The sequence below is a fragment of the Centroberyx affinis genome, unplaced genomic scaffold (assembly GCF_046629955.1).
Source record: "Centroberyx affinis isolate AG114_WGS23_722 - 3 ecotype Tasmania unplaced genomic scaffold, CSIRO-AGI_Caff_v1 ptg004190l_1, whole genome shotgun sequence".
Taxonomy (NCBI): Eukaryota; Metazoa; Chordata; class Actinopteri; order Beryciformes; family Berycidae; genus Centroberyx; species Centroberyx affinis.
Genome location: NW_027281942.1, coordinates 253,681 through 276,870, shown reverse-complemented (window position 1 = coordinate 276,870; position 23,190 = coordinate 253,681). Strand labels below are relative to the sequence as shown.

Genomic DNA, 23,190 nt, shown 5'->3' with positions numbered 1-23,190 from the left:
ATATTTATTACTGAAATTGACAATTACCATACTACGCATGCGCGTAGCACCTGCTAAAAATGTTTTTGTACTGCCTGAAATGTGTTTGAAACCATAGAGATATAACACGTGTTATAGCTCTACATGTTTGAAACGGTCTACCTGATGGAATGTCGCAAAGACGGAAGTAAACTATGTAAACAGGAGTGAAACCTCTCGCTACGTCTGGACACTCTCTGGTACAGCTGGCTGTCAGAAGAAACAGCCATGCGCAGATTATTGACACGTATTTTTAATAGACAGCGCCACTTTGTGGACAAAACCTCAAACTGTAAGAATTACCACCGAGGTAAGTGGAGTTTCTAATAAACTGCAGTAAATCGAGAGAGATGAAGGTCAGGACACGTCGTGCACCGATGAGTGTAACGACTACGTAGAGGCTCGCGGGCCTTGCTTGCTAACCGATAATATGATGCTGTGCTGCTAGTCAGCTACTCAGCTAGCTAGCTAGCAGCAGCATGGAGAGCCAAGCTAGCTAAGTTACTGCGTTGAGACTGAAAACAGTAAACCAGCTTTATTTTAGCGTCCATGATAGCCGCCCAAAGAGTTGCGGCGGGCTTTTCTGTACTAGCTGTGGCCAAAGTGATGAGCTCCATGGCGGGGACGTCATCATCCGAGCCTCCGGGGCTGTGTCCATCAGGAACGCAGAGGCTCCAGAGGCTGGTCGCGGTGCCTGGTTACGACCCGAGCCGAGTGAACGACCTGCTGCTCCTCCGGCCTGCAGATGGGCAAAGTCGGTGTGGTTCAGACGGAGAGCCGGCTGAAGATGGGAGTAGTAACACGCATGTTGTGTTTTTCCATGGGGACATTCAGGTGAGTGGGGTGCAGGATGGGAATTAAACCCCCAGCGGTTCCCAAACTGGGGTACAGGGGTCCAGGGGTCCGGGAGGGATGGAGGACTTGTTTAATTTCTCTATTATTTAATTTTCTAGACGTTAGTACTAGGACAGGTTGTATTATAATGTCTCTTCTCTCTCTCCACTGGCATCTCCACACCTTCAAATGAGACAGGCAACTACAATCTTGTCGGATTGGGGTTCTGGTCTGTTTTCAACTTTTTCATATCAGGGACCCCCTAAAAATAACCACATTAAATCACAGACCCCATTTAATAAGATTTTGATTTTGTCCTATGGAACCTCATCCGAGAAGATTTTTGTTGTTAGATATCACTTGGTGCAGAATTATTAAAGTGTATGCTTATATACTGTAGGTGAGGTGATGCCAACACGGTGAAGCCTTTGAGTAAAATAATCATCTTTATGCATACTCTCATTGTGCTAACTTCTATGGAGTGAAATAGTAGTGAAATTAAACTATTGCACATTGTTTTGGGGACCCCTGGACTGTCCTAATGGACCCCACTTTGGGAACCACTGGTCTAAAACATATTGATTTGGGGGGTCTTTTTGTGCAAAGGTTTGGGAACCCCTGAGTTAGTCTACCAGCCACTTTTACAGCCAAGCCATCATTTGGAGGTTCAGTTCTGTTATAAAATCCATAACCTGAGGTAGTGGCTTGTGGATTTTGGGGTTTACTGGCCAATTATGGCTTGTAAACAATAAAGCTAGCTTCCTGCTGTGGTGCAATAGTCAGCTGTTTCTGGCATTTAAATAAGAATACAGATTGCAGTTTGTGGAAGTATATAGTGTTTATGTGTAACTACCTGGAAGACACAGTTGAGCACTAAATGAGTCATGTGACATGTCACATCTATAGGTTCAAGGACATGTCTTTTATGCTTTAGATGTAAAATTACATTCATAGGCGTTTCACAACCTACTTGTTTACACCATGTGACGCCTCACATGAGTGTCAGGAAAGGTTATCAGCAGAGTAAGGGATACTTCACTGCACTGCCTCATACAAATTAGTCAGTGAGTCAAAGGAATCACCTGCATGTTATTGTTTACATAGGAAATCCCCTTTGGCCTCTCTTGGATTAGATTCATTGTTTCCCATTTGGGTAACTAAATATGTAATTAATTGAAAACTCAAACAGAAATCAGTGAACAACATGATATAAAAAAAATGGAGGAACCACGTCATGTCATAATGCTCTGAAGCCAAAAGTCTTCTTAGCATGAACTCTGTTTGAAAGAAGTTGTCGTCTCGTCTTACCAATTATTAATATACACTATCACTTACTATGTAACACAAAACTGCAGCTCAAACAAACATCCGACAGAGCAAATTAGAATAGGGGCAAGCCAAAGAGGAATTTTCCACTTATGAGGGGAGATATTTGACCCTATCAGACTTGGCTACACTCAGCTACACTGACGTTAAGTTTATTTATAAAGGCCTTCATCACAAAGCATGTCACAAACAACTTTACAGAGGACGAGCCTACATAGATCTAACTTATAAACAGTCACAAAATGATGCAATACAGTATGCAACAAAATAAGACACAAGGAAGCAAAACAAAGCACAGGACACAAAATAGCATGTTGGAAAGACATAACAGGCCTACACAGGATTTTTACATGCAAAACTACATATCTACCAGTTATCTAATTAAAAACATCTAATCAAGGGATTAGCACATTTTGCACACATTAACAGAGATTCAACGATGATGCAATTTAGGATGTGCCTTGCTTATTGTGATTGTAGGCTTAATAGCTGGGTATTATGGTTATTTTTTTATTTTTTATGCTGATACAGTAGGTTGTATGTTTATATGTAAAACAGTACATTCTGTGCCTTTCTTTGTTTGAACGTAAGCAGACTTCAATATGTGATGGAGTAAATGATTTTCATTTATACAAACCATCTGCTTTTCTAAATAGAATCAGACCATGCCAGATTAATATTCTAAATAAAAACACACTTAGGCTAGTAGAAGACATGAGATACCATGTTAAGCATGTAACATTTTGAAGCTTTTTCATGCCATTTGATGCCTTCAAATTGATACCAATACCAGTAATCAGTGCAATACCAGCAGGTGTCATGTATATATATTTTTGATACCCAGCCATTTATTGAAACACTTGAGCATCACAGTTGCCATCCTAGCAACATTTGAAAATAAGGCCCAAGAGTGCAAGGTGGTGGTGGTTGCTGAGCGAAACTCTGATGCAGGATTTTCATGCTGATCTTCTAAAATATGGTGGATGGACTAATTGAAGCTAAATTTGGTTTTGGTTAAATTTGCCTATTTGTTTTCTTGTTATGTTCTTTCTCATAGATCTTCTCAGAATGTGTAGATTTTATAAAGTTGGTTGCATTTGTTCTGGATGGAAAGTTTTGCTTAATGATTAAAAGAGGGGGCGGCTCCAGTTTCACTCTGACTGCCTTGGAAAATCTGAGCAGAGGAAGTGAATGCGCTCCCTTCCCTCAGCAGCTACTGTTTGAAGTGTTTGAACCTTAAGAGCAAAGCACTTAAAGCAGACCTTGCTCAGGATGGGAGCAGTGCTGCACTTTTTGTTTTTCCCCGGAGACTTGCGAGTGTGCGGGGCGGCTGGGAAACTGCTCCCACAGATCTGCCCAGCAGATGAACTGGACAACTCCCAGAAAGTGTGTAACTGATTAAGTGTTTGAAGCAGAGTGTGTGCAGTTCACCTTCCCTGTTAAAATACTTTAAAATGTCTCTCCAGCTTGTGCCTAATCTAGATAATTCCTGCTGCCAGATTATGACAAAGCTGTCTCGATGGCTTTTCTTTCTATTTTTAGTCAGCTGTTGGATCGCTCGCTAATCAAGTGTAATAAATACGGAGGAGTAAGGAGATTAAACATCACTCATCAGTTTTACTTTCTAATTCCTTAGAGAAATTCAAAGACCACCCCCATTTATTACAAGAGGACTTGTCATTTCTATAGCACTCATTCCATCCATTCATTCCACTCATCTGCAATTCATTAGGCAGCTTTCCAAGGAAGTGTTAATATTCCCACAGTGTCCTGGTATTTCCAAGAGATGTTGGTATGCACAGGATGCCGTGAGTGTGATATTTCCATGGTAAATAAAGTGAATGAGGTCATTGTGTTCAACTCGGGCTCTGTTCAGGACCACACATTGTCACCAAACAGTCTAACAGGGAACTGAGAAGATGCTGATGATGGAACTAATTAAGTAGGTCACTCTTCCAAGGACGAGCGAGTTGGTGATATTTTTAGTTGGACTCACCGTGGCTATTAGCCTGAAAGGATATAGGGCACATTTTTTTTGGTTTGGCACACTCATCGGGGCTCAGAAAGTGAAGCCTGAACTTGTCAGAACTTAAATCACATGGATAAATATTTTGTGTACCATTTTCCAAGTTGTCCCCCCTTTCAATTTAATTGTAGCAGCTTTATTGGCACAATGAGATCATTCTGCCACAGCCAAAGAATAGGACATATTGTATTAACAATACATCTAAACTTTAGGGTTAGGGTTTTCATTTTAGGGTTCCAACTTTTCACCATGAGGCAGTGAAATGTATTGTCCGTCCCGCCCGCCCCCCCCTGAGTTGGTCAAGTTCACATTCAACACTTGTCACTCAGATTGATGAGCTTTCTGCTTTGAAATTGCATCTAGCCTGAGGCTGAGGTAACAGGCATCTGTAAAGCTGAGTAAGAAATTAGGCTACATTTTCTTTCAGGGGCATTTTGCAAAAATGGTACAATGGTTCAATTTCGTTTTATGAACTTTCAAGTACATTTTCGTCCTGAGCCCCCGTTACTTTCTGACCATGCTGTAAAACAACCATAGGTGTTGAAGAAACAGATGACAAGCACAGCCAATCTGCAATTTAAAAGAAAAAAAAGTCAACCAATGCCGATGTTCACCTGTGTTTTAGGGTCTTGTCTGCTGCATGTTTAGCTTTGCTGTACTTTCTTTTCTCACTGCTTTCCACCATTATTGTTGCTGCTGTGACTTCCTTGCTCTGTATCTGCAAGCCCCACCTTGATATCCACAAGCCAACTTCAGGCAAAAGGGGGGATTTAGGAATGAATAGACTGGGTCACAGACTGATAATGTGTAATATATCCCATTTATTTTTTGTTCTGTTGATTTAAAAAAAACGTTGCATATCGCAGCTGTAAACAGTCTCTTCCTCTGTGTGTTGTGCAGAACTTCCAGGAGGAGATGTCTCTGCAGCCGGAGGGGGCCCAGTGGCTCTCCTGGAGTCTGGAGCAGGTGGCGCTCACCCTGGGCCGCCGCTTCCCCGACCGACACGTCTGGGTGGTCAGAGCCTCCCGCATGTATCTGCACAAGTTCAGCTGCTACCACAACTTTGTGGAGAGCAACCTGTTCGGAGCGCCGGAGCACGCGCCGTACTCGCCCGACTTTGGAGCATTTCGCCACCTCAGGTCGCTTGGCCTCCCTTCCTGCTCTAATGAGTTTCTCTGGCGTAAAGTTAAATGTGTCAGCGGGAATCACAGTGGAGAATTTGATTGAACGTTTGCATATCAGGCTGGTCTTGTGGTCCATCAGTAATAGGGTTAGGGGCTCGAAAGCATCCCATATCGAACCTTTTTCAATAATTTGTTTAGGAAAAATGACGAAATTTCAAAAACATGGCACTTAATCATTGCCCTTGAGCATGTGGGCCACTCTAATCCTTGTTTTTGTTTTGTATTGTTTAGACTTAATTTAACCAGGTTAGCACACTTGTGATTAAAGATAGGTTTTATAAGAGAGCTCTAGTTAAGACGCTTTCAGCATGTTTAGCTACAAATGAAAATACGCAAAAACAGCAGAAGTGACTGTCAATATGACTTTCAGTGTTGTAGTATATGGTGTCCTCCTTCCATTAAGGCAAAATGGCATTTCTGATTCCAGGGCCTTGCTGAGCCATGGCATGGAGCGAGCCGGCCTCCCAGACCCCCTCCTGCCAGCAGGCGGCGCTGACTCCATCCCCTCTGGATTCTCCCTGACGCTGGTGGGCTTCAGCAAAGGCTGCGTGGTCCTGAACCAGATGGTGTACGAGCTGGCCGGCGCCCGGGCCGACCCGCAGCTGTCGGCCTTCGTCGAGCGCGTTTCAGACATGTACTGGCTGGACGGCGGGCACCCGGGCGGCAGCGAGACCTGGGTGACAGACAAGCGGGTGCTGAAGGAGCTGGCTGCCAGCGGCGTGGCGATCCACGCCCACGTCACGCCTTACGAGGTGTGCGATCCCATGCGGGCCTGGGTCGGCCGCGAGCACGGACGCTTCGTCAAGACCCTGGAAGAGTTCGGCACCCGTCTGAACCAGAAGCTGCATTTTGCGGACAAGCCCGCCTCCATCGAGAACCACTTCAGGGTCATCAGGGAGTTTTGAGTTTGGCTCTTGCTCTCTGGCTGGTTCGGAGTGGTTGTCAGCAGCGGGGATTTCAGACACAACGTACATAAGTCCAAAAGCTAAGCTGATTGGCTGGACTTAATTCAGCGCTTTAGATTTGTTATTTATTGAGAGTGTAACTCCTGACCCGTGTCTCTTATTTGCTGGTCTTACCTCATTTTCCAGTGATTTAAGGGCTCAGAAGTTAGAGAGCGTGCGACAAATGCTGGAGTCTTCTTTCTTTTCTATTGCTAAATGCACTTAATGTGAGGTGGAATGGCCTGGAACAGAGTCTTAGTTTAAGCTTTAATAATGATAACCTCCGATGGCCTCCTCTAGATTTACTTTAGGGTAAATGTAAACTTTTACATTTGACTCTGGCTCAAGCTTTGAATTTCTGTGGAGCCAGTGATTTGAAAAGATTATGAAAATGAATTGACTTGTTCGTTGTTTTCCAATAGATCGGTTGGATTTTGCAGATGAGTGTAACATTACTTCAGTAATTTAAGTTCACAGAATGTTTTATTGTTGGCCTATGTAACTGGCATATAAAAATTTTTGCCATGATTTTAAATTCAGTTAACAAATGTATCTTAAGCTGAAGCGGAGCAGTTTATTACATCGTCTTTAAACCTGCACTAGCTTGACACTTGAATGTTTCATGTACGTCGCACCTCATTGAAATGGCTGCTTGAATCTCTGAACTGATGCTACAGCATCAGGACCAGACTTCCTCAGTCAGATTGGCCTCTCAGTAGATTGAATCTTGATTGTATTTAAAAGCGTGGCCGTGACAAAAACACATGTAAACCAATAACATGGTCAGAATGTAAAAGGAAGTTTGTCCCGCTGTCATTCCGTCAGTTTGATCTTAGGGCTGGGCGATATATCGTAAAATATCAATATCGTGATATCAGACAAGATATTGTCCGGGATTTTGTTAATATTTTGAAATAACATAAATGTTGCTTCTTCCTGGTCTTAAAGGTTGTGTTACAGTAAAATTATACAATTTTCTGAACTTATTAGTCTGTTCTGGCTGAGTAGAATGAACAATGATTGGCTTTACCTGCTCATCATATCCATATTACTTATTACTGATTACACATTACCGATTACTAATGATCATTACTTTTCTTGTTTTCTTGTGTGTAAATATCTTATGAAAGCATGAATACTCATTCCCCCAAAATATCGATATTGAGGTATTTGGTCTAAAATATTGTGATATTTGATTTTATCAATGTCGCCCAGCACTAGTTTGATCCTGATATAATATTATTAATATTAATACTTATATTAATTTGTCAGACTCTTCCCATTTCGATGGCTGCATTCAGCCACAAACGTGATCTACCAAGTCATATTGCTGCTGTCAAGGAAAAATATTAGTGACATCCATATTTTTACTTGTTTTAACTGTTTACACAAGCTCTTATAGGTAGAGATAAATAATAGAAACCCATTCAAAATCCATTATCTAAAAATATGCATGGTCATCAATCTGGCACTAGAGCTGATATTATATGACTTATTTAACATATAAGGGTTGCCAGCTGTGCATTCTGTAGCAAATACTCACATTGCCAGGGATAAAAGTGAATACGCTCAAAAGTGACTTGTTCCGATTAGACAGCAGATGAACTGGCAATGTGGCGCGCACGTGCAACAGTGACGAGCGAGCATGTGTTTTATTATCTACGATGTATTCCAGTTGATGTGGTCTCTATGTAAGCTTACATAGCGTCTTTGCACTATCGCGATGGCTGTAACTCATTCTGCAGAATGTAACTTCATACCATTCCATTGATGTTTACTTGCTACGTGTTGTTATGCTGTTTCAAAGACCTGAGAGTCTCACAGGTGTTGACAGACAAGATGAATATGGTAATATTGATTATTTTTGCATAATTTTAAGGTTTTGCTAGTGCTTTCAGGTAATACAGTAGAGACAAGGAGGTATAGTATTAGGTAGAACACATATTACCAGGCAGTACACATTAGATTAAGTTTTCTGCAGCCAAATAATGTGGATTGTTAAATCAGCTTTCTCTACACATTATTGCTAATCAATACACTTACAGTTAACTACTAATAGATAGGCTGCTACATATAGAAACCTGCTGATTATTGGATTGCAGTTGGTTTCAGCTCTCTTGAATCAGCAGGTGGCAGTGTGGAAGAAGCAAAAAAAAAAAAAGGGAGAACTGAAGAGGAAATAAAGATCCAGTTCTACATTTCATATAGACTCAGGACAACAAAAATATCACAAATGCACCATTACATATTTTCTACAATCTTTAATGGGCTTTTCGGTTTGCTTTGTGATGCCTAAATATTAGCCTGTGGTCGATCAAAATACAACACAGATTTAATCCTTTTTTTTTTTTTCTAAATCAACAATTTCAAATGCAATCAGAAGGCTCATACATTAAAAAAAAATGTATAAAATGCAAAATAAACATACATCTCTTGAACAGTTTTGTGCTTGTGCTTGTGACTTGAGTTTGACTCAAATATATCCTTCAGTGTGTTACTGTGTTCCAGCAGGAGAAGGTCTAACAAGCAGGAATGTGGGATGACATCAGACTCGCCTGACGTTCCTGGTGCTCCAGTTCTTGAGGATGACAGCATGACTGCAAATTAAGCACCTCTTGTCCAGACAATAGGCACACACACACACACACACAGAGGCCACACAGTGATTGGCAGCTGAAAAACACTTAATTGGGTCAGCCATACAAAAACAAAATCAACACCGTGGCATGATCATGTTCAAGTGACGGACAGAGCGATCCCCGGCAAGCACGAGCCGCTCAGTCCGACCGATTCAAGCGTTTCATCATCCTGCACAGTGACGAGGGGGCGTGAGATCCCGCAGGGTCGGCCGACATGACACAGTCCATCTTTACGTGACACGAACTGGCATGTCGAGTCTTACAATCTTATTTTTCTTCGAGCAAGAGATTCTGACAATGAGAAGAGAGCTTCACTTGTTTCTGTACAATTAAACCTTTTCAAGAATTTTCCTCAAATCAAGTAACATCATCTTGGCTCGAAACAAATAGAGTTATAAGTCTTACGACACATTACTGTACCGCCTGTTGGGATTTTTTTTTTTTTTTTTTTTTTAGAACAAACAACTATTTCTCACTTCTCATTTTCTTATAGCAAGAGGGAGATTCTGGTGACAGAAAGAGAGAGCTTCACTTGTTTCTATACAATTAAACTTTTTCAGGGATTTTCCTCAATCGATTAACATTTTGGCTTGAAACAAATGGAGTTATGTCTTATTTCAAGACACTGACACCGGTTGGGATTACTATTATTTTTTTAGATTTTTTCTCACTTGTTAATAGAAAATATAGTTTCTTACAGCAAGAGGGAGATTCTGGTGATGGGAAGTGATAGCTTTACTTACTTTCTATACAAATAAACTTTTAAGACTTCTCAAATCAACTGACATCATCTTGACATAAATTATCTTATTTCAAGACACCGTCACCTGTCTGGAGAAAATTCTTTAAACAAGCTTAAATGCAATTTTTCACTTGCTTTAAGAAAAACAGAACTTGAAAACTGTTGAATGAACCGACTTGTTAAGACGGACGTTGTTTTTAACAGCGTGGTGTTCCAGTTTTTGAGGATGACAGCATACGGATGAGACCATGGCTGTGGCTGGAGACGCCCGGCTCCCACACAAAGGCCATTGTACCAGCTGGTGACAGCGCTAGGAAGACCTTGAGGACAACAACAAACAAAGACAATGTGGTCTTATTTGGTTTGGCACCTCGGAACAAAAAAGGGAATGTTTCACTGGAGGCTTGCGAGGAACAGTGAGATGCTGCCACAAAGGTTTTTCATTAAAGTCCGTCCTGTCATACTCTGACAAAAGATACAGCGCTGCCCGTGAACCGACAGCCCCTCATTTCACATTATACAGTGTTTTTCTCCATCACACACCCATCTCTCTTCTAAAACATCTACTTTATATAATGAAATCTATTCAAAGTCTTCCTTCTTTCTCATCTGCATCACCCGAAAACCTTTCGTTCCCACGTTTCCTAATACTCAACTTCAGAACTTAATCATTTTACCAGCATAAAATGTCTCTTTCCCGATTCCAAAACATCTCAAATTCCATCAAACCTGATACTCTATAAACTTCTCCATGACTAAAACCATCTGACTCATCTTCGCTCCAAACCCATCTGTAGTTTTACTTCCCAGTACCATTCAACAAACTATTCCTTGCTTTCACCATTCCAATTAATTGCAGTCAAACATGTCTATTTATTATTCATTACACTGTAACCAAACTGCATCATTTTTGTTTAAATAATACCCTAATCATCCTAAGTCGCCTGTCTCCCGCTGTAGTCTCAAAACCCCATTATAAGACACATGAGCACAGCATTTACATCAACATATAAAGTATGACTCCAGTACATAAATAATAGGACTATAAAGAATTACATTAAGAATATAAAACAAAGTGAGCAAATACAGGAAGGTAGAGAGTGACAGAGCATGTCCTGAGATGAGAACGACAGGAATACAGCGGACGGATCCATCAAACATGGAAATCAGTTGCCGTATTCCCAAAAAGCACACTTCATCATGACTTAGACTCATAACCAAGATTTAGCTTTAAGGCACCCCCGACCAGAGAGGAGTAAAGTAGCTTTTAATGCTGAACAAATGAAAGCAGATTAGATGGCTTTAAGTGAGTGACTGAAGACACACGACGAGCCTCTCCAGAACACAGAAACAGATGGGATTTCATACACCGGCTCCCATTCCGGTTATCAGTTCAATACGTGTGTGCTTATTTAAGTGCTAAAGTCACGTTTCTCTTCTGCTAGCGGACAAAGAGGAACTGACACAAGCTATGTGAGGAAATCCATTTGAGTAAGCATGGGTGTGGCGTGCGAACGACTGGGTGAGTCACCGCTTCTGAGCTGTTACAGTCTAAAGTTTCTATCTCACTGTGGAGGACTAAACAGGAATGTCATGAACACCAGCATGACTTGTTGGCTCACTTAGTGTCATAAAAAAAAACTTGATGTCATTACATTTTCAAATGAGTCGTGTATGGTGAATCTTTGTCAATATGGTTTCAAATAGAAATACTTTGTAATAATCTGGATACAAGATTATACACTAGAACTCTTTCAATCCTTTGTAAAGGGGAATACAATGAGGTTTCACGTTATCAAAGGAGTTTTATCTAAAACTCTTATACCCTCCCCCTAAACTATTAAACCCTCAAGGGTTTTCATACAGTGAGAAAATTATGCTTTTTTTCAGAATGCATGAAAGCTCAGGAAAGGCAACATGGTAAAATGAATGTAATATGTTTGTGTGTAATTCTACCCTACCGCTGGTTGTTTTGACAGAGGAAGCACAACTTTTGTCACGCAACAACAAGGACACAAAGTACAGTGAACAGTAATGTTGCAGGGAGTCAGAGATAAGGGTTACGACATGCACAGTGACATGCTTTACCAGCTTTGAATGAAAAACAGTGGCCACAGAGCCAGGTGAGATAAACTATATAATCTGTACTGTTGGTTTAAATTTGTGTTATGATTTTGAAGTTCCAACATTCAGGGAATAAGAAATATACAACACAAAGAACACAAAACTTGGTCAGATAGTTGAAAACACACTTCAAATCAAAAACCCCCATTTCTGTTTTCCCATGATGCCACTGTCCAACTGTCCTTAGTCCGCTCTAACATGCAAATAAGGACATTATTATACTTCCTCAGTGCAGCAGTGCTTATCTAGATGTCATGCCACATATTTCTGTTGAAGCGAAACAGCAACAAAATACTAGCTGGGACCGATGATGACTAAGATCCCTTCAAATTATTTCTGGCCTTTAGGCAGAGTATGAAATAGAAATTTCTTGACAAAGCCATTTCAAATGCAGAAGAGCAGTATTGCATAGATTTCCCTTGAGATACTCCACAGTAGCCGTTTCAATACGGGGGATAACTGAACACTCAACACGGTGTGGATTTAGACAGTACTTTGAAAATACCGGAGACAGCTCACAATAAAACGTATTAAATACTTTAGGTTAACACACTGCATTAACTGAGACGTACAAATTCCACACGTGTTTCAACAGTGATGAATCAGCGTTAGATCTCAAACTTTAGCTGGTTATCTTTGGTTTGAGTGGTCACTCCCGCATTTGACCGAGGAGTGGGACACAAACAAGACCTAAGTGCTCTCAGGCGGCGGACTGCTGGTTTTCTGGATGCATAAAACAATTAAAAGCTGTGAGGGAGCAGTGAGCTGGTTTCCCCCTTTTATTTTTCCTTTTTTAGAAGTCACCGTCCCCAGCAGCGGGCGTGTCCTCGTCGAAGCGGGACTTTTTCGCTTGCGAGTGGGGCGACTCCAGGATGTTCTCCTTGTCTTCGGGGTCCTCGAGCGGGGCGGCCCACTTTGTGCCGCAGCTCCTCTCGCGGACGGGGCGGGGCGTGACGGGCTCCGGGCCCGGGCACAGCTGCCACAGCCAGGGGTGACTCATACAGTCTGCAGCGCTGGGCCTGTCCCTGCAGCCAAACAAGGTCAAACACTTAGTATCTAACCAGCCTGTAGGTCACAGCTGGGGTCAATTCACTGTCAATCAAATCAATTTAAAGTGAGACTACTTTCCAATGGTCAATAAACAACATTCACTCCTTATTATGTTATTTTGTTCAAGTTAGCATATATGAACCTTTTTAAGAGAGGGTTGATAAAAGTTTGTGTCTTTCCGATTGGCTGGCCCCATTCTCATAATATAGGATAACATAAAAAGCAGCAAGAAAACAAAGATTTATATTTTGGTCAAGAAGCAGAAATTCAAAGTAAAACAGGAAACCAGCTTTGATTTATCTCCACATAGATAACAAACTGTGAAGTCATCATTAAAGGGCAAAAACATGGGAGGATGCAGCAGAAGTCAGAATGAGGAAGACTTATATCATGATCACTAAAGGAGGTGGTATACTGGCTGCAGAAATGACTTTCAGCAGGTTTGTACAGACAAAAGGACACTTTAGCTGGAAAAACAAAGTACTCCAAGTCAGATTCTTTGCACACCAGCCGCAACTTTGTGACAGTCTAAAAATGGTCTAAAATATCACGTGTTTGGTTGTGTTGGTCTCTTCATTCAAAATGAATCGCTTGGAGACTCAGCTTTCTGAGCTCGTTAGAGGAAATCTGAACCTTTATGACCGACCAAATGGTTTCTAAATCCTCATATTCCTTCAGTTAACTTTGTCGCTCTTTCACCACAGCCATTGCTGTTGTTTTGAGTTTTTATCACCGGTATTTCCGTTTTCAGCCACTGTTATCTCGTTAATCTTAATGCACCCCTACTGGCGTGGAGTGTAAATAAACCAACAACACAAATTTGTATGCGGTGGCGTGTTCGACTGTTTCTATTTCGGGCAAGTTCAAGGCACGTTGTTAGTGTGCAGACAGCTTTAGTCTCACTCACTCAGGCACTTTGACCAGCAGCTTGCGGATGAAGTCCACAGCCAACTCGGACACCCTGGAGAAAGCCTCCCTGCTGTAGTCCACATTGACTTGGGACACGTTCAGATACGTCTCCTGCTTGTCGTCCCCCACGAACGGAGACTCGCCCGTCACCAGCATGTAGGCTATAACTCCCACGCTCCTGAGGAACACACACATGCATGCGAGACACACTCAGAACACATGTAATACACAGCCTGTGTGCTGGATACCAGAGGGAACCCAGGAGGACTTTGAAGTCGTCACAAACGCTGAACTGTCCTCTAAAATTAATTAACTGTCAGGTTTGCAAGGAGGGACTCACCATAAGTCAGTTGCTGTTGTGATTGGCTCGTAATTCAGGATCTCTGGGGCTAAATGAAGACATGGAAGAAAAAGTGAGTTATCTTTTAATACTGCCAGAACATGTCCCTTATATTTCCCTTGTCATTTCATACATAATGTAGTTTTACAGCGCTCTACCATGTTGTGGTCTGTTGTCATTTAAGTTCTGTTATCCGTTTCAGTTGTGTCTTTGTTTGTCATCTTGACTTCTTTTCTTTGTTTGTTTTATTGGTTGTTTCTTTTCTTTTTTGAGGTAATTTGTTTTATGAGCCACTTGCTTTTTAATCTCACCTGCACAAAGTTCTGTCTATGTCATTGTATTTTATTATTGTGTTTTTTTTGGTTTTTTTTATCCCTTTGCTTGTATGCTTTATCACTGTACTAAACGAATTAAAGAACTGGTTGGGTAATTTCACAGGATATGGCTGGAAGAAATTAAACTTACACAAGACAGGGCAAAGCTAAGGTTTGTGGTGGTTTTGTAATAGTGCGGGGTGTATGCCTGGCATGGATTAAACACAATAATCCCTATGATTGATGGGAAAATTGGAACCACTTCTGACTTTGTGTGAACACCTTCATCCCATGATGCATCTCTTCTGTGACAGCATTGCAATCTTTGAGGATGACAATGTCCTTATCCACAAGTGGCCTGAAGAGCATAATGATGATGATGATGGCAGCCATATGCCAAGGCCTTCTCCATAACCATAAACTACTGAAAATGTATGGCATTTTCCATCATCATCATCACATCGGAGGGGCTTTACTGACTCTCACTGACCTTGCTCTCTAATAGATGAATGAACCAAAGCTGCTGTTGTCTTTATTTTGACCCTACCCTGACTGATGTCCGTGACTAATGAAAACGTTTTATAAGCATCACCTTACCCACGTATTCAGGTGTGCCAAGAATCTCTCGCAGCTCTCCCACCGCGCCCAGTCGACGTGCCAGGCCAAAGTCTACAATCTTTATATCGCCTGGAGGAGACGGGCTAGTCAGCAGAATGTTCTGGGGCTGGAAAAGACACAAAAACAAAGAAGAAACACAGGGTGGACATAAGAACCACATGTTTCCATATCAGAGTGGGGCTGTGAATTAGGCTGGGAAACTACCAACAGCCACTATGATAACTGCAAGTTACTCTACATCTCTACCAGCCACTTTGACGGGTGCCAACCATCGTCTGGACTTTATTTTCTAATCTAAAAAACTATTTATCATCAGGTAAAAATGTATGCTTTAACATGGGAGCACCAGCCATGGCAGTCAGGTGACCAAAACTTTGTTTCCTGTCCTGGTGTCGATGTTAGAGGAGCGGTGTCACACTCACTCATGTTGCACAGGTGTGCTGTTAACAAGTTTTTCCCACTTTCTACCCCGGGCTATGCACCTGTTTCTAGTGACAGGGAAGCCTCGCCCAGGGGCTACAGTAAATATGGGTCTGTTAACACCTATAATCTTCACCCTGAGCTTAACTGTGTCGTGGGAAAAACAAATAGCGGTTTTAATTGCAAATTTTGCAGTTTGTGGTGGAGGTGAGAAAGTGAGCATGTGAAAATGGGGGCACTTAGGACTGTTTTCTTGGCTCCAGCTACATCTGTGTGTGTGTGTGTGTATAGACCTTGAGGTCCAGGTGCACCAGGCTGCTCTGGTGGAGGTAGTGGACTCCCTCCAGGGTTTGTCTGATCAGACGGGTGATCTGGGCCTCTGGCAGCAGCTCATCTGACACGCAGTGGTCAAAGATCTCTCCACCCGCCGCACTGGGCAAACACATAAACACAAGCACACACACACGCACATAAAGATTGATTATAAAACAGTTATCTATACAAATGTCAAAGGACGGTGATACACCAGGCAAATTTTGTGGCACTGTAAAACGGTAAGATATCCTTAATGAGGCAACGTGATCATCAACTCCCGTCCATTCCTTTAAAAAAAGATGTGAGCCTTCACATTTTACACAAACAAATTATGTATAGGACTTGATAATCATTCTTCAAGAGGAATGCAAATGAATTCAGAAAACCAGATGACTGGCAATCTATACAAATCTATACAAATACCCATGACTCCTCCCATCTGCTTCCTCAATATATGTTCTTGTGTGCTCCATGACACATTTCATGTAATATCTAATATCACAAGTTCTAATATCACATGATTCTAAAACACAAGGACAGATAAAGATCCTGGAAGATTACTTGCCAACTGAGGATGTATGAGATGGTGACTTGGCCAACAAGAATAAAATGGGAAGCGCTATGATTCATGGCAAGAACAACGCATCACGCCCAAACCCCGCTGTAGTACAGAAGCCGGCTGGGAAAATTAACAGTTGTGTGTCTTTACTGATCGTGCAACATCAAGCACACAGCCTTGTCCTGAACTGTAAAAAAAAACGTCAAAAGCCTAGACTGTAAATATAATTTCCAGTTCCCAATAACAAGGAAACAAGACAACTTTATTCGTACAGGAACAACAGCAGAGTTGATCCTGTATGATTAAGGCAACAATGTTGTTCCACTGCCCTATCACTGCCGTAAAACCACGCACAGTGTAACAAGTGCATCTTGTTCTATTACACTTCAGGTTTATCAAGTTTCTAATTTGGCATTTCCCATTGGTGTTTTCCAGGCTGTCTTTGCTCTCAGGGAGGGACTAAGCCGTCTCCGAGTCTCAATGTAGCAGACAGAGAGGGTGGAAACCTTTCTGCTGAGGGCCGGCCTGCCGAATACACAAGAAGGGCTGAGGGTGCGGTTGGAAAATCACCACAATTCACCTTAAGACAGTCATGTGGATTCCTTATTCCCAATCTATGTTTCACATCAAGTTTCTGTTTTGACGATACAGAGCAGTGAAGTTCGGTCAAATAAGACTGAAAGATAAAAGATCATCAATATGCGAGACAAGGGAGGCCACTTCATTTGAAAACATGATTAATCATGACAGGTCTACACATTACAACATGCTTAATTCAACAGACATGAATTGACATTAATGAAAACAAAATCTGGTGAAGCTGCTTTTACTAATTATGCTCCCAGTTACTGGAATGAACCTCCAGATGTCCTGAGATGTGCTCCCTCTGTCACCTCTTTCAAAAAATATTCCTTTTCTCTGTGGCCTTTTGCCAAATCACCTGTATGTAGATGTAACAGGCACTATTATTTTCATTATTTATTTATTTTATTTATGTTTTATTATTATCCTTATCTATTTGATCTTTCTTTCTTTTTCATTTTATGAGTTGATAATGTCATTTTACCTGACAAACTGTATTTCTGGTGTCTTATGTGAAGCACATTGAATTTGCCTTGTGTATGAATTGTGCTATATAAACAAAGTTTGCCTTGCCTTGCCTTCAACAGAGGTAGATTGTGAGATTATGGTTATTCTAAGGCATCATCATATGGGACCATATGTTCAGCAGAGTCATGTACAACTGGAGCTCAAAATGTAATTTAGTAAACATGAGGATAATAAATCCTGATAAATCTGACAGTAAGAATGACCTCTCTGGTGTTACATTATCAGAGTGAGTGGCGGTAGTGTAGAGACTGGAGACGTGCGATTGTAACCAGAGGTGCCCTTGAACAACGCCTTTAAGCTCAACTGGCGCCAGTGAAGCTGCCAACAGTTGATAAGTACAGTTGGCAGATCTGCAGAGTGAATGTGTGCAACTGTATGAATGTGAAGCAGGGCAGTGCTGAAAAATATTATGTAAGCCCAGCAAAAAACGTTGCGTAGAGCAGTGATTCTCAACCTTTTTCATATCAAAGACCCCTAATTTAGTCCACATTAGGGCCAGGGACCCACAGAGATTTTGTCTCTCTGACCCAAATCTGTATTGTGGGTAGAGAGATAACAGTGAAACTATGATCAAAATAGTCATTCTTCTACATTCTCTAATTGTGTTATCTTCTAGTAAATGAAATAATGGTGAAGTTTAACAATTCATCCATTTGCTGGGGACCCCCTGGAACACTCACAAGGACGTGGCAGATAGTCAAGAGATAAAAGAGCATGTCACTGGCTCTGTTGTGAACTCACTATTCCAGTATTAGGACGACGTCATGGTCGGTCTCGTAGGCGGCGTGCAGGTTGACCACGCGGGTGTTGTTGCGGGCCATCTCCAGCACGGCCATCTCATGAACCACTTCTGCCCGGCAGTCGCGACCCCGCCGCCTCTTCCGCAGGAACTTGGCAGCAAACGCTTTCCCTGTGGCTTTTTCTACACAGCGCTTCACCACAGCAAACTTTCCCCTAGGAGAGAGAGAGAGAGACAGAGAGAGAGAGAGAGAGAGAGAGAGAGAGAGAGAGAGAGAGAGAGGGGACAGATGGTTAAAGTTGTGCCCTGGAGGAAACGGACAAAGTATAATGATGTTAGGTCTAGCAATTTTCAGGATGCATCAATGCCGATTTAAAGAACTGAACTTGAGATTTGATTCATTTATCTAGGAAGATCTAACATCCTCAAAATCAAGTTACAATATTTGGATTTCTGACATTACTCATGGTACATTACTCTTATTGTATTGTACTAGAGGGACAATTCTGCAATACAAATACCATATTTTAACCTGGTATCTGCCAGATATCCAACACCAGTATCAGTGTATTACTACATTAGAGACTGGATATAATCAAAATAAAGGGATTGGAAGCACTTTACTTGTGCAACATCAAAATATTTATTAAAGCTTCTTAAAAAAAGCCAATCCATTTATTGTAATTATATCCTGTGCCACTTTGGAAACCCCTTTTTCCCCCTACTGTTTTTCAACATGAATACATTAGAGACTGGAAAGATACAAGCTAGGCTGAACCACTAGGAATGATCTAAGCGCCATAATTCATCATGGCTGATGAACCTGAGGAGCAACAATCCAGCTGTACAGTCTATCTGGACCATCCACTCCTTACTTGGCGTTCATGACACATTTTTATTCATTACAGTCAGTAACTTTCCAAAACGAATGGCTAAGCTTATCTCTTCCACTGCGACTGAATACAAAGGTGCCGTGGCTGGCAGGTAAGCAAACAAACCTTCATTACACATTAAACAAATGGTCCTGAGAGCCAGGCCTACATTCCCCTTACTAGGCAATGCTAAAGCTTTGGGCATTCAGCTGACATTTAGCAGATGTGCTTACCCAGAGTGCCTTGCAACGACTGCAACGGTAGAATAAGTTTCAAATCCAAAATCACCATCTCTACATGCAACCAAGAGTTAAGACTGTGAGAGTCAGAGCCATAACGCCCTAACAATATCCTTGTGACTCTAAAACAGTTAGGTGAGAAAGAAGTGTTAGAGAGAGAAATAAGAGCATAGTAATAGGGGATTATTTTCTTTTTCTTTTCTAGGGGATTCTAAAGAAATTTGATTCTTATGTACACAGGTACTTGCAGGTTTCAGAAAGCTAAATTCAACACTTTAAAAAAAAAACAAAATAAAGAAACCAGCCTATTTCTGATAGTTAATGAAAGTTGTGAAACTGACGCATGTTGTACAACTAACCCTGTTCTGTATTAACCTAAGAGTGGACATGCAGCGCAAAGAAACCTGTCATTACAAGCCATGGTGAAAAAACAAGACCTCTAATAACTGGATTTAAGACATTTTAATACTTTTTAATGCCTTAAATTTAGATAAATTATTTTAAGACGTTTTCTGACTTTTCAAGGACTCACAGATACCATGTATGTACCATTTGGATCCTCTGGGTGTAGGCTATTTAAAACGTACACTACTGCAAAGTCCTTAAAAGGTCAAATGCAAGGTGGTAAATTTGTGGCCTAACACTTGCTTACTGCCCTTGTCACATTCTTGAAAAATATTGCAGTTCAAAACTTCCTGTTTTGGCAGCTCACACACACTAACAGCTGATCGATGCTGAGAGAGCGAGGGGTTAAAATGGAAGTAGCCCGTGTTATTTCCTCTTTCTCAGAAGCTGAACTCAAGTCTGGTTTCCACATGCACTTGTTTCCTTCCTCCTGATTTGAAAGCAGAATGGGGGCAGGGGGTTAGATTCATGAGGTGTAGCGTACAGTAGGGCAACAGATGATGGGATTTGAACACACTCAAACACACATTACTTCAATCACACTTCAAAGATGTTCAGCAAAGATGATCATCTTCCAGGCGCCCCGGTGGATCACCGAGCTCAGTCCTTCCCGCAGCAACCCGGGTTCGAATCCATCATTTGCTGCATGTCCTCCCCTCTCTCTCTCCCATACCTTCCTGTCTCTCTTTCACTATCTCTGTCAGTAAAGCATAAAATGCCTAAAATAAATCTTTAAAAAAAAGATGATCATCTTCCACCATCAGTTCAGCAGTTGCGTTGGTTCAGAGTGACTGATACTTGATTAAGGTCTTGTCCAACACCGTCTTCAAGAAAGATAGGACTGCATGCCCAATGTATCTATGTATGTAACATAACTGGCTAAAGCTTACAGTCCAGATCAGAGTTAATGTAGTTAGCATTAGTGCATTCACTTACTTCATCTTTGTTATAGACTATGACCACATATAGAAATTAATAACGCTAAAAAACGGGTTAGATAAAGGAAAGAAAGAAGTTATTCTTTGCCAATAAGGAGATTCAGTCCTCCTTTAAAAGTTCATAGCTTCTACAGGTAGTGCATGACAGTTATTCAATTTTCTTCCGACATTGGAGCACAGACCTATATGATACGATTTAGTCCTAAGAAATGTCATCTGTGATGGTTGTTAGATATGGCTTCTCACAGATTTACATGACTGTCTATACTGTATGTGGGGATCTATTACAGGGGACTGTGAAACCAACAGTATGAACAAAATAACCATCCATATAATGTAATTTTCTAATTGCACCAACTTCTAGAGAGTAAAATAATAGTGAAGTCCAACTATTCCTCATTTCAGGGTGTCTGCAAGTTTCATTAAGTTACATTTAAGACTTTTTAATGCCAGTTAGAATATAAATATAACACCAATTTTGCTACTTAAGTAGACGTGAAAACGAAAACAACCGTAGACCTATGAGAATAGCTCACCATGACGCCACAACATTAGGATTTCAGCCCTCTCAAACTGAATTTAAGACATAAAATTAGGCCTTGTGTTTAGATAACATGACTCAAGATATTTCAAAACCTTTTCAGCACTGCAGACAGACATCTCTCAGTTTGCTGGGGATCCCCTGGAGCCCCCTCATGGAGCCCTGGTAGTCCCCGGACCATGTTTAGCAAGCATGAAACTACTGTGGCTGTTAGACTCACCTGCCCAACTCGCCGGTGACTTCATACACACTCTCCATCGGCTCCGTGTTGATCGGGGTTTGAATTTCCCCGAGCAGCCCCGCAGTGAGCCCGCTGCGGCTGTCCAACCGCCTCCGGGACATCATCCTTCCTTCAGTATCAGTCCTGCGGCCAGCTATCCAGCTAGATAACGCACTAAACGTTCAATACTTGAGAGATGACAGTTATGACTAGCTAAGTTAGTAACGTAAACATAGCCGGGGTTACGTTAGTTACATGGTAATGTTTGCTAGCATGCTATCGTTGTCGTTACCTCCCCAGTTTAGCTCAACTGTCGCTACGTACGTTAGCTCGATGGACAGTGCCGCTCGTTCAAAAGTGAGTTTAACCGATTTCTTCAGCTCAGATACGGTAAAAGTAGCTACTTTAGAAACTATGTCTAAGCGATTCCAGTGAGCAAACGAACCAAACTGTTGTTACGGACGGTCCTTGGATAGCTTAGTAACTTTAACTAGAGAGTTTCGATCATTTTCACATCCTTCTGTTTGACACTTTCTCGACACGTCACGGTATGGCGCATGCGCACTGTAGTCAGGTGAGGAAAAAAAAACACATGCCCAAGTTTATCTTTGAAATGTGCACACTGTAGCAGATATATAGGCTGTAGGCTATGTCTTCTATAATAGTTTTTCATAGAGTATGATAGAGTATGAAGACAGCTAAATCTGCCTATTTTGCACAGGCAAAGCCATTAACATCTGGCAAAGCACCTGGAAGATCTGGTAGTTTAAAACCTGCTTGACCCACTTCCAAAGCTGGCCTTACACCTTCTATAAATTCAGTTATTTGCACATCCATGAGGTCCAAAGGTCATGTAAAAGATAAACAAGAATCATGTATCATTAATCAAAATTTGCCATTTGTTCTCTTTTATTACAATCATTGGGGTGAAATGGAGACATACGTACAGGAGCTTTGCATAGAGTGGAGTTCTGAAAACTGGAGCCCAGTCCTGTCAGAAATGGATTGGGCAAGGGGAGTGGTGCGCTTTGTCCTCATTTGGACGAGGAGCAAGCAATCAATCTTATCAGACAAGTCTTTTGCAACAGAGAAGCCTCAGTATGGAAAATGTCTTATTGGCCAAATGGTTTATATCCTAATGTGAAGGATTGTTGCCCATGCCACAAAATTGCCCCTCAAGCAGACATGAGGTGATGTAAGGATGTGGCAGAAGCCAGGGGACGTGTTTGTTCGACTGAATTTGAGAACAGGCCTAATGGTTGACTATGCAAGCCCCAAACCTTTGGTACATTCGGTGCAAAATATATATTTATACACACAACAGGACAGACATACATGTACAATTATATACAAAGATAGAGACGAACAGGACCGCACACATGGTACACGTACAGGTGCTCTCACTTTCGCGAAATCAAAACAGCCCTATTGATTCTGTGTCTCCATGAACAATGACCCATGACCTCCGACCTATTACTAAGATAGGCAGACACGCACATGTGAAAGTAACAATAACACTTTTTTTTTGGAGCATGCTGCCGAGACACTTCCCATTACACTGTCATAGAGAGAACACCCTGCTGCTGTCATACACATTTTCCATTTCCCAGAGCCAAATCCTAGTGACACAAGCACCTGCAGTTACTCCCTACACCTGGTTCCCATGAAGTTAACCCTCGACATATGACAGTGGCAGGTAAGCATAAGGCCGCACGCCTCAAGTGAGCGCCACAACCAAAGTGACACAACTTACCCAGCTCCCTT

General features: G+C 41.6%; 2 protein-coding genes across 2 annotated transcripts; one reads left to right on the top strand and one right to left on the bottom strand.

The window, feature by feature from the left end:
• The first annotated feature begins 307 nt into the window (after nt 1–307).
• Nucleotides 308–10,179, top strand: cunh2orf69 (chromosome unknown C2orf69 homolog). Its single transcript, XM_071542822.1, has 3 exons — nt 308–852; nt 5,105–5,343; nt 5,816–10,179. The coding sequence occupies exons 1-3, from the start codon at nt 568–570 to the stop codon at nt 6,291–6,293; spliced, it is 1,002 nt and encodes a 333-aa protein (XP_071398923.1). The 5' UTR covers nt 308–567; the 3' UTR covers nt 6,294–10,179.
• Nucleotides 10,180–10,328: 149 nt separating this feature from the next.
• stk17b (serine/threonine kinase 17b (apoptosis-inducing)) lies at nt 10,329–21,967 on the bottom strand. Its single transcript, XM_071542821.1, has 7 exons — nt 21,427–21,967; nt 18,214–18,426; nt 15,782–15,920; nt 15,048–15,174; nt 14,137–14,185; nt 13,795–13,974; nt 10,329–12,862 (listed from the first exon to the last, which is right to left on the bottom strand). The coding sequence occupies exons 1-7, from the start codon at nt 21,549–21,551 to the stop codon at nt 12,631–12,633; spliced, it is 1,065 nt and encodes a 354-aa protein (XP_071398922.1). The 5' UTR covers nt 21,552–21,967; the 3' UTR covers nt 10,329–12,630.
• Nucleotides 21,968–23,190: the final 1,223 nt, after the last annotated feature.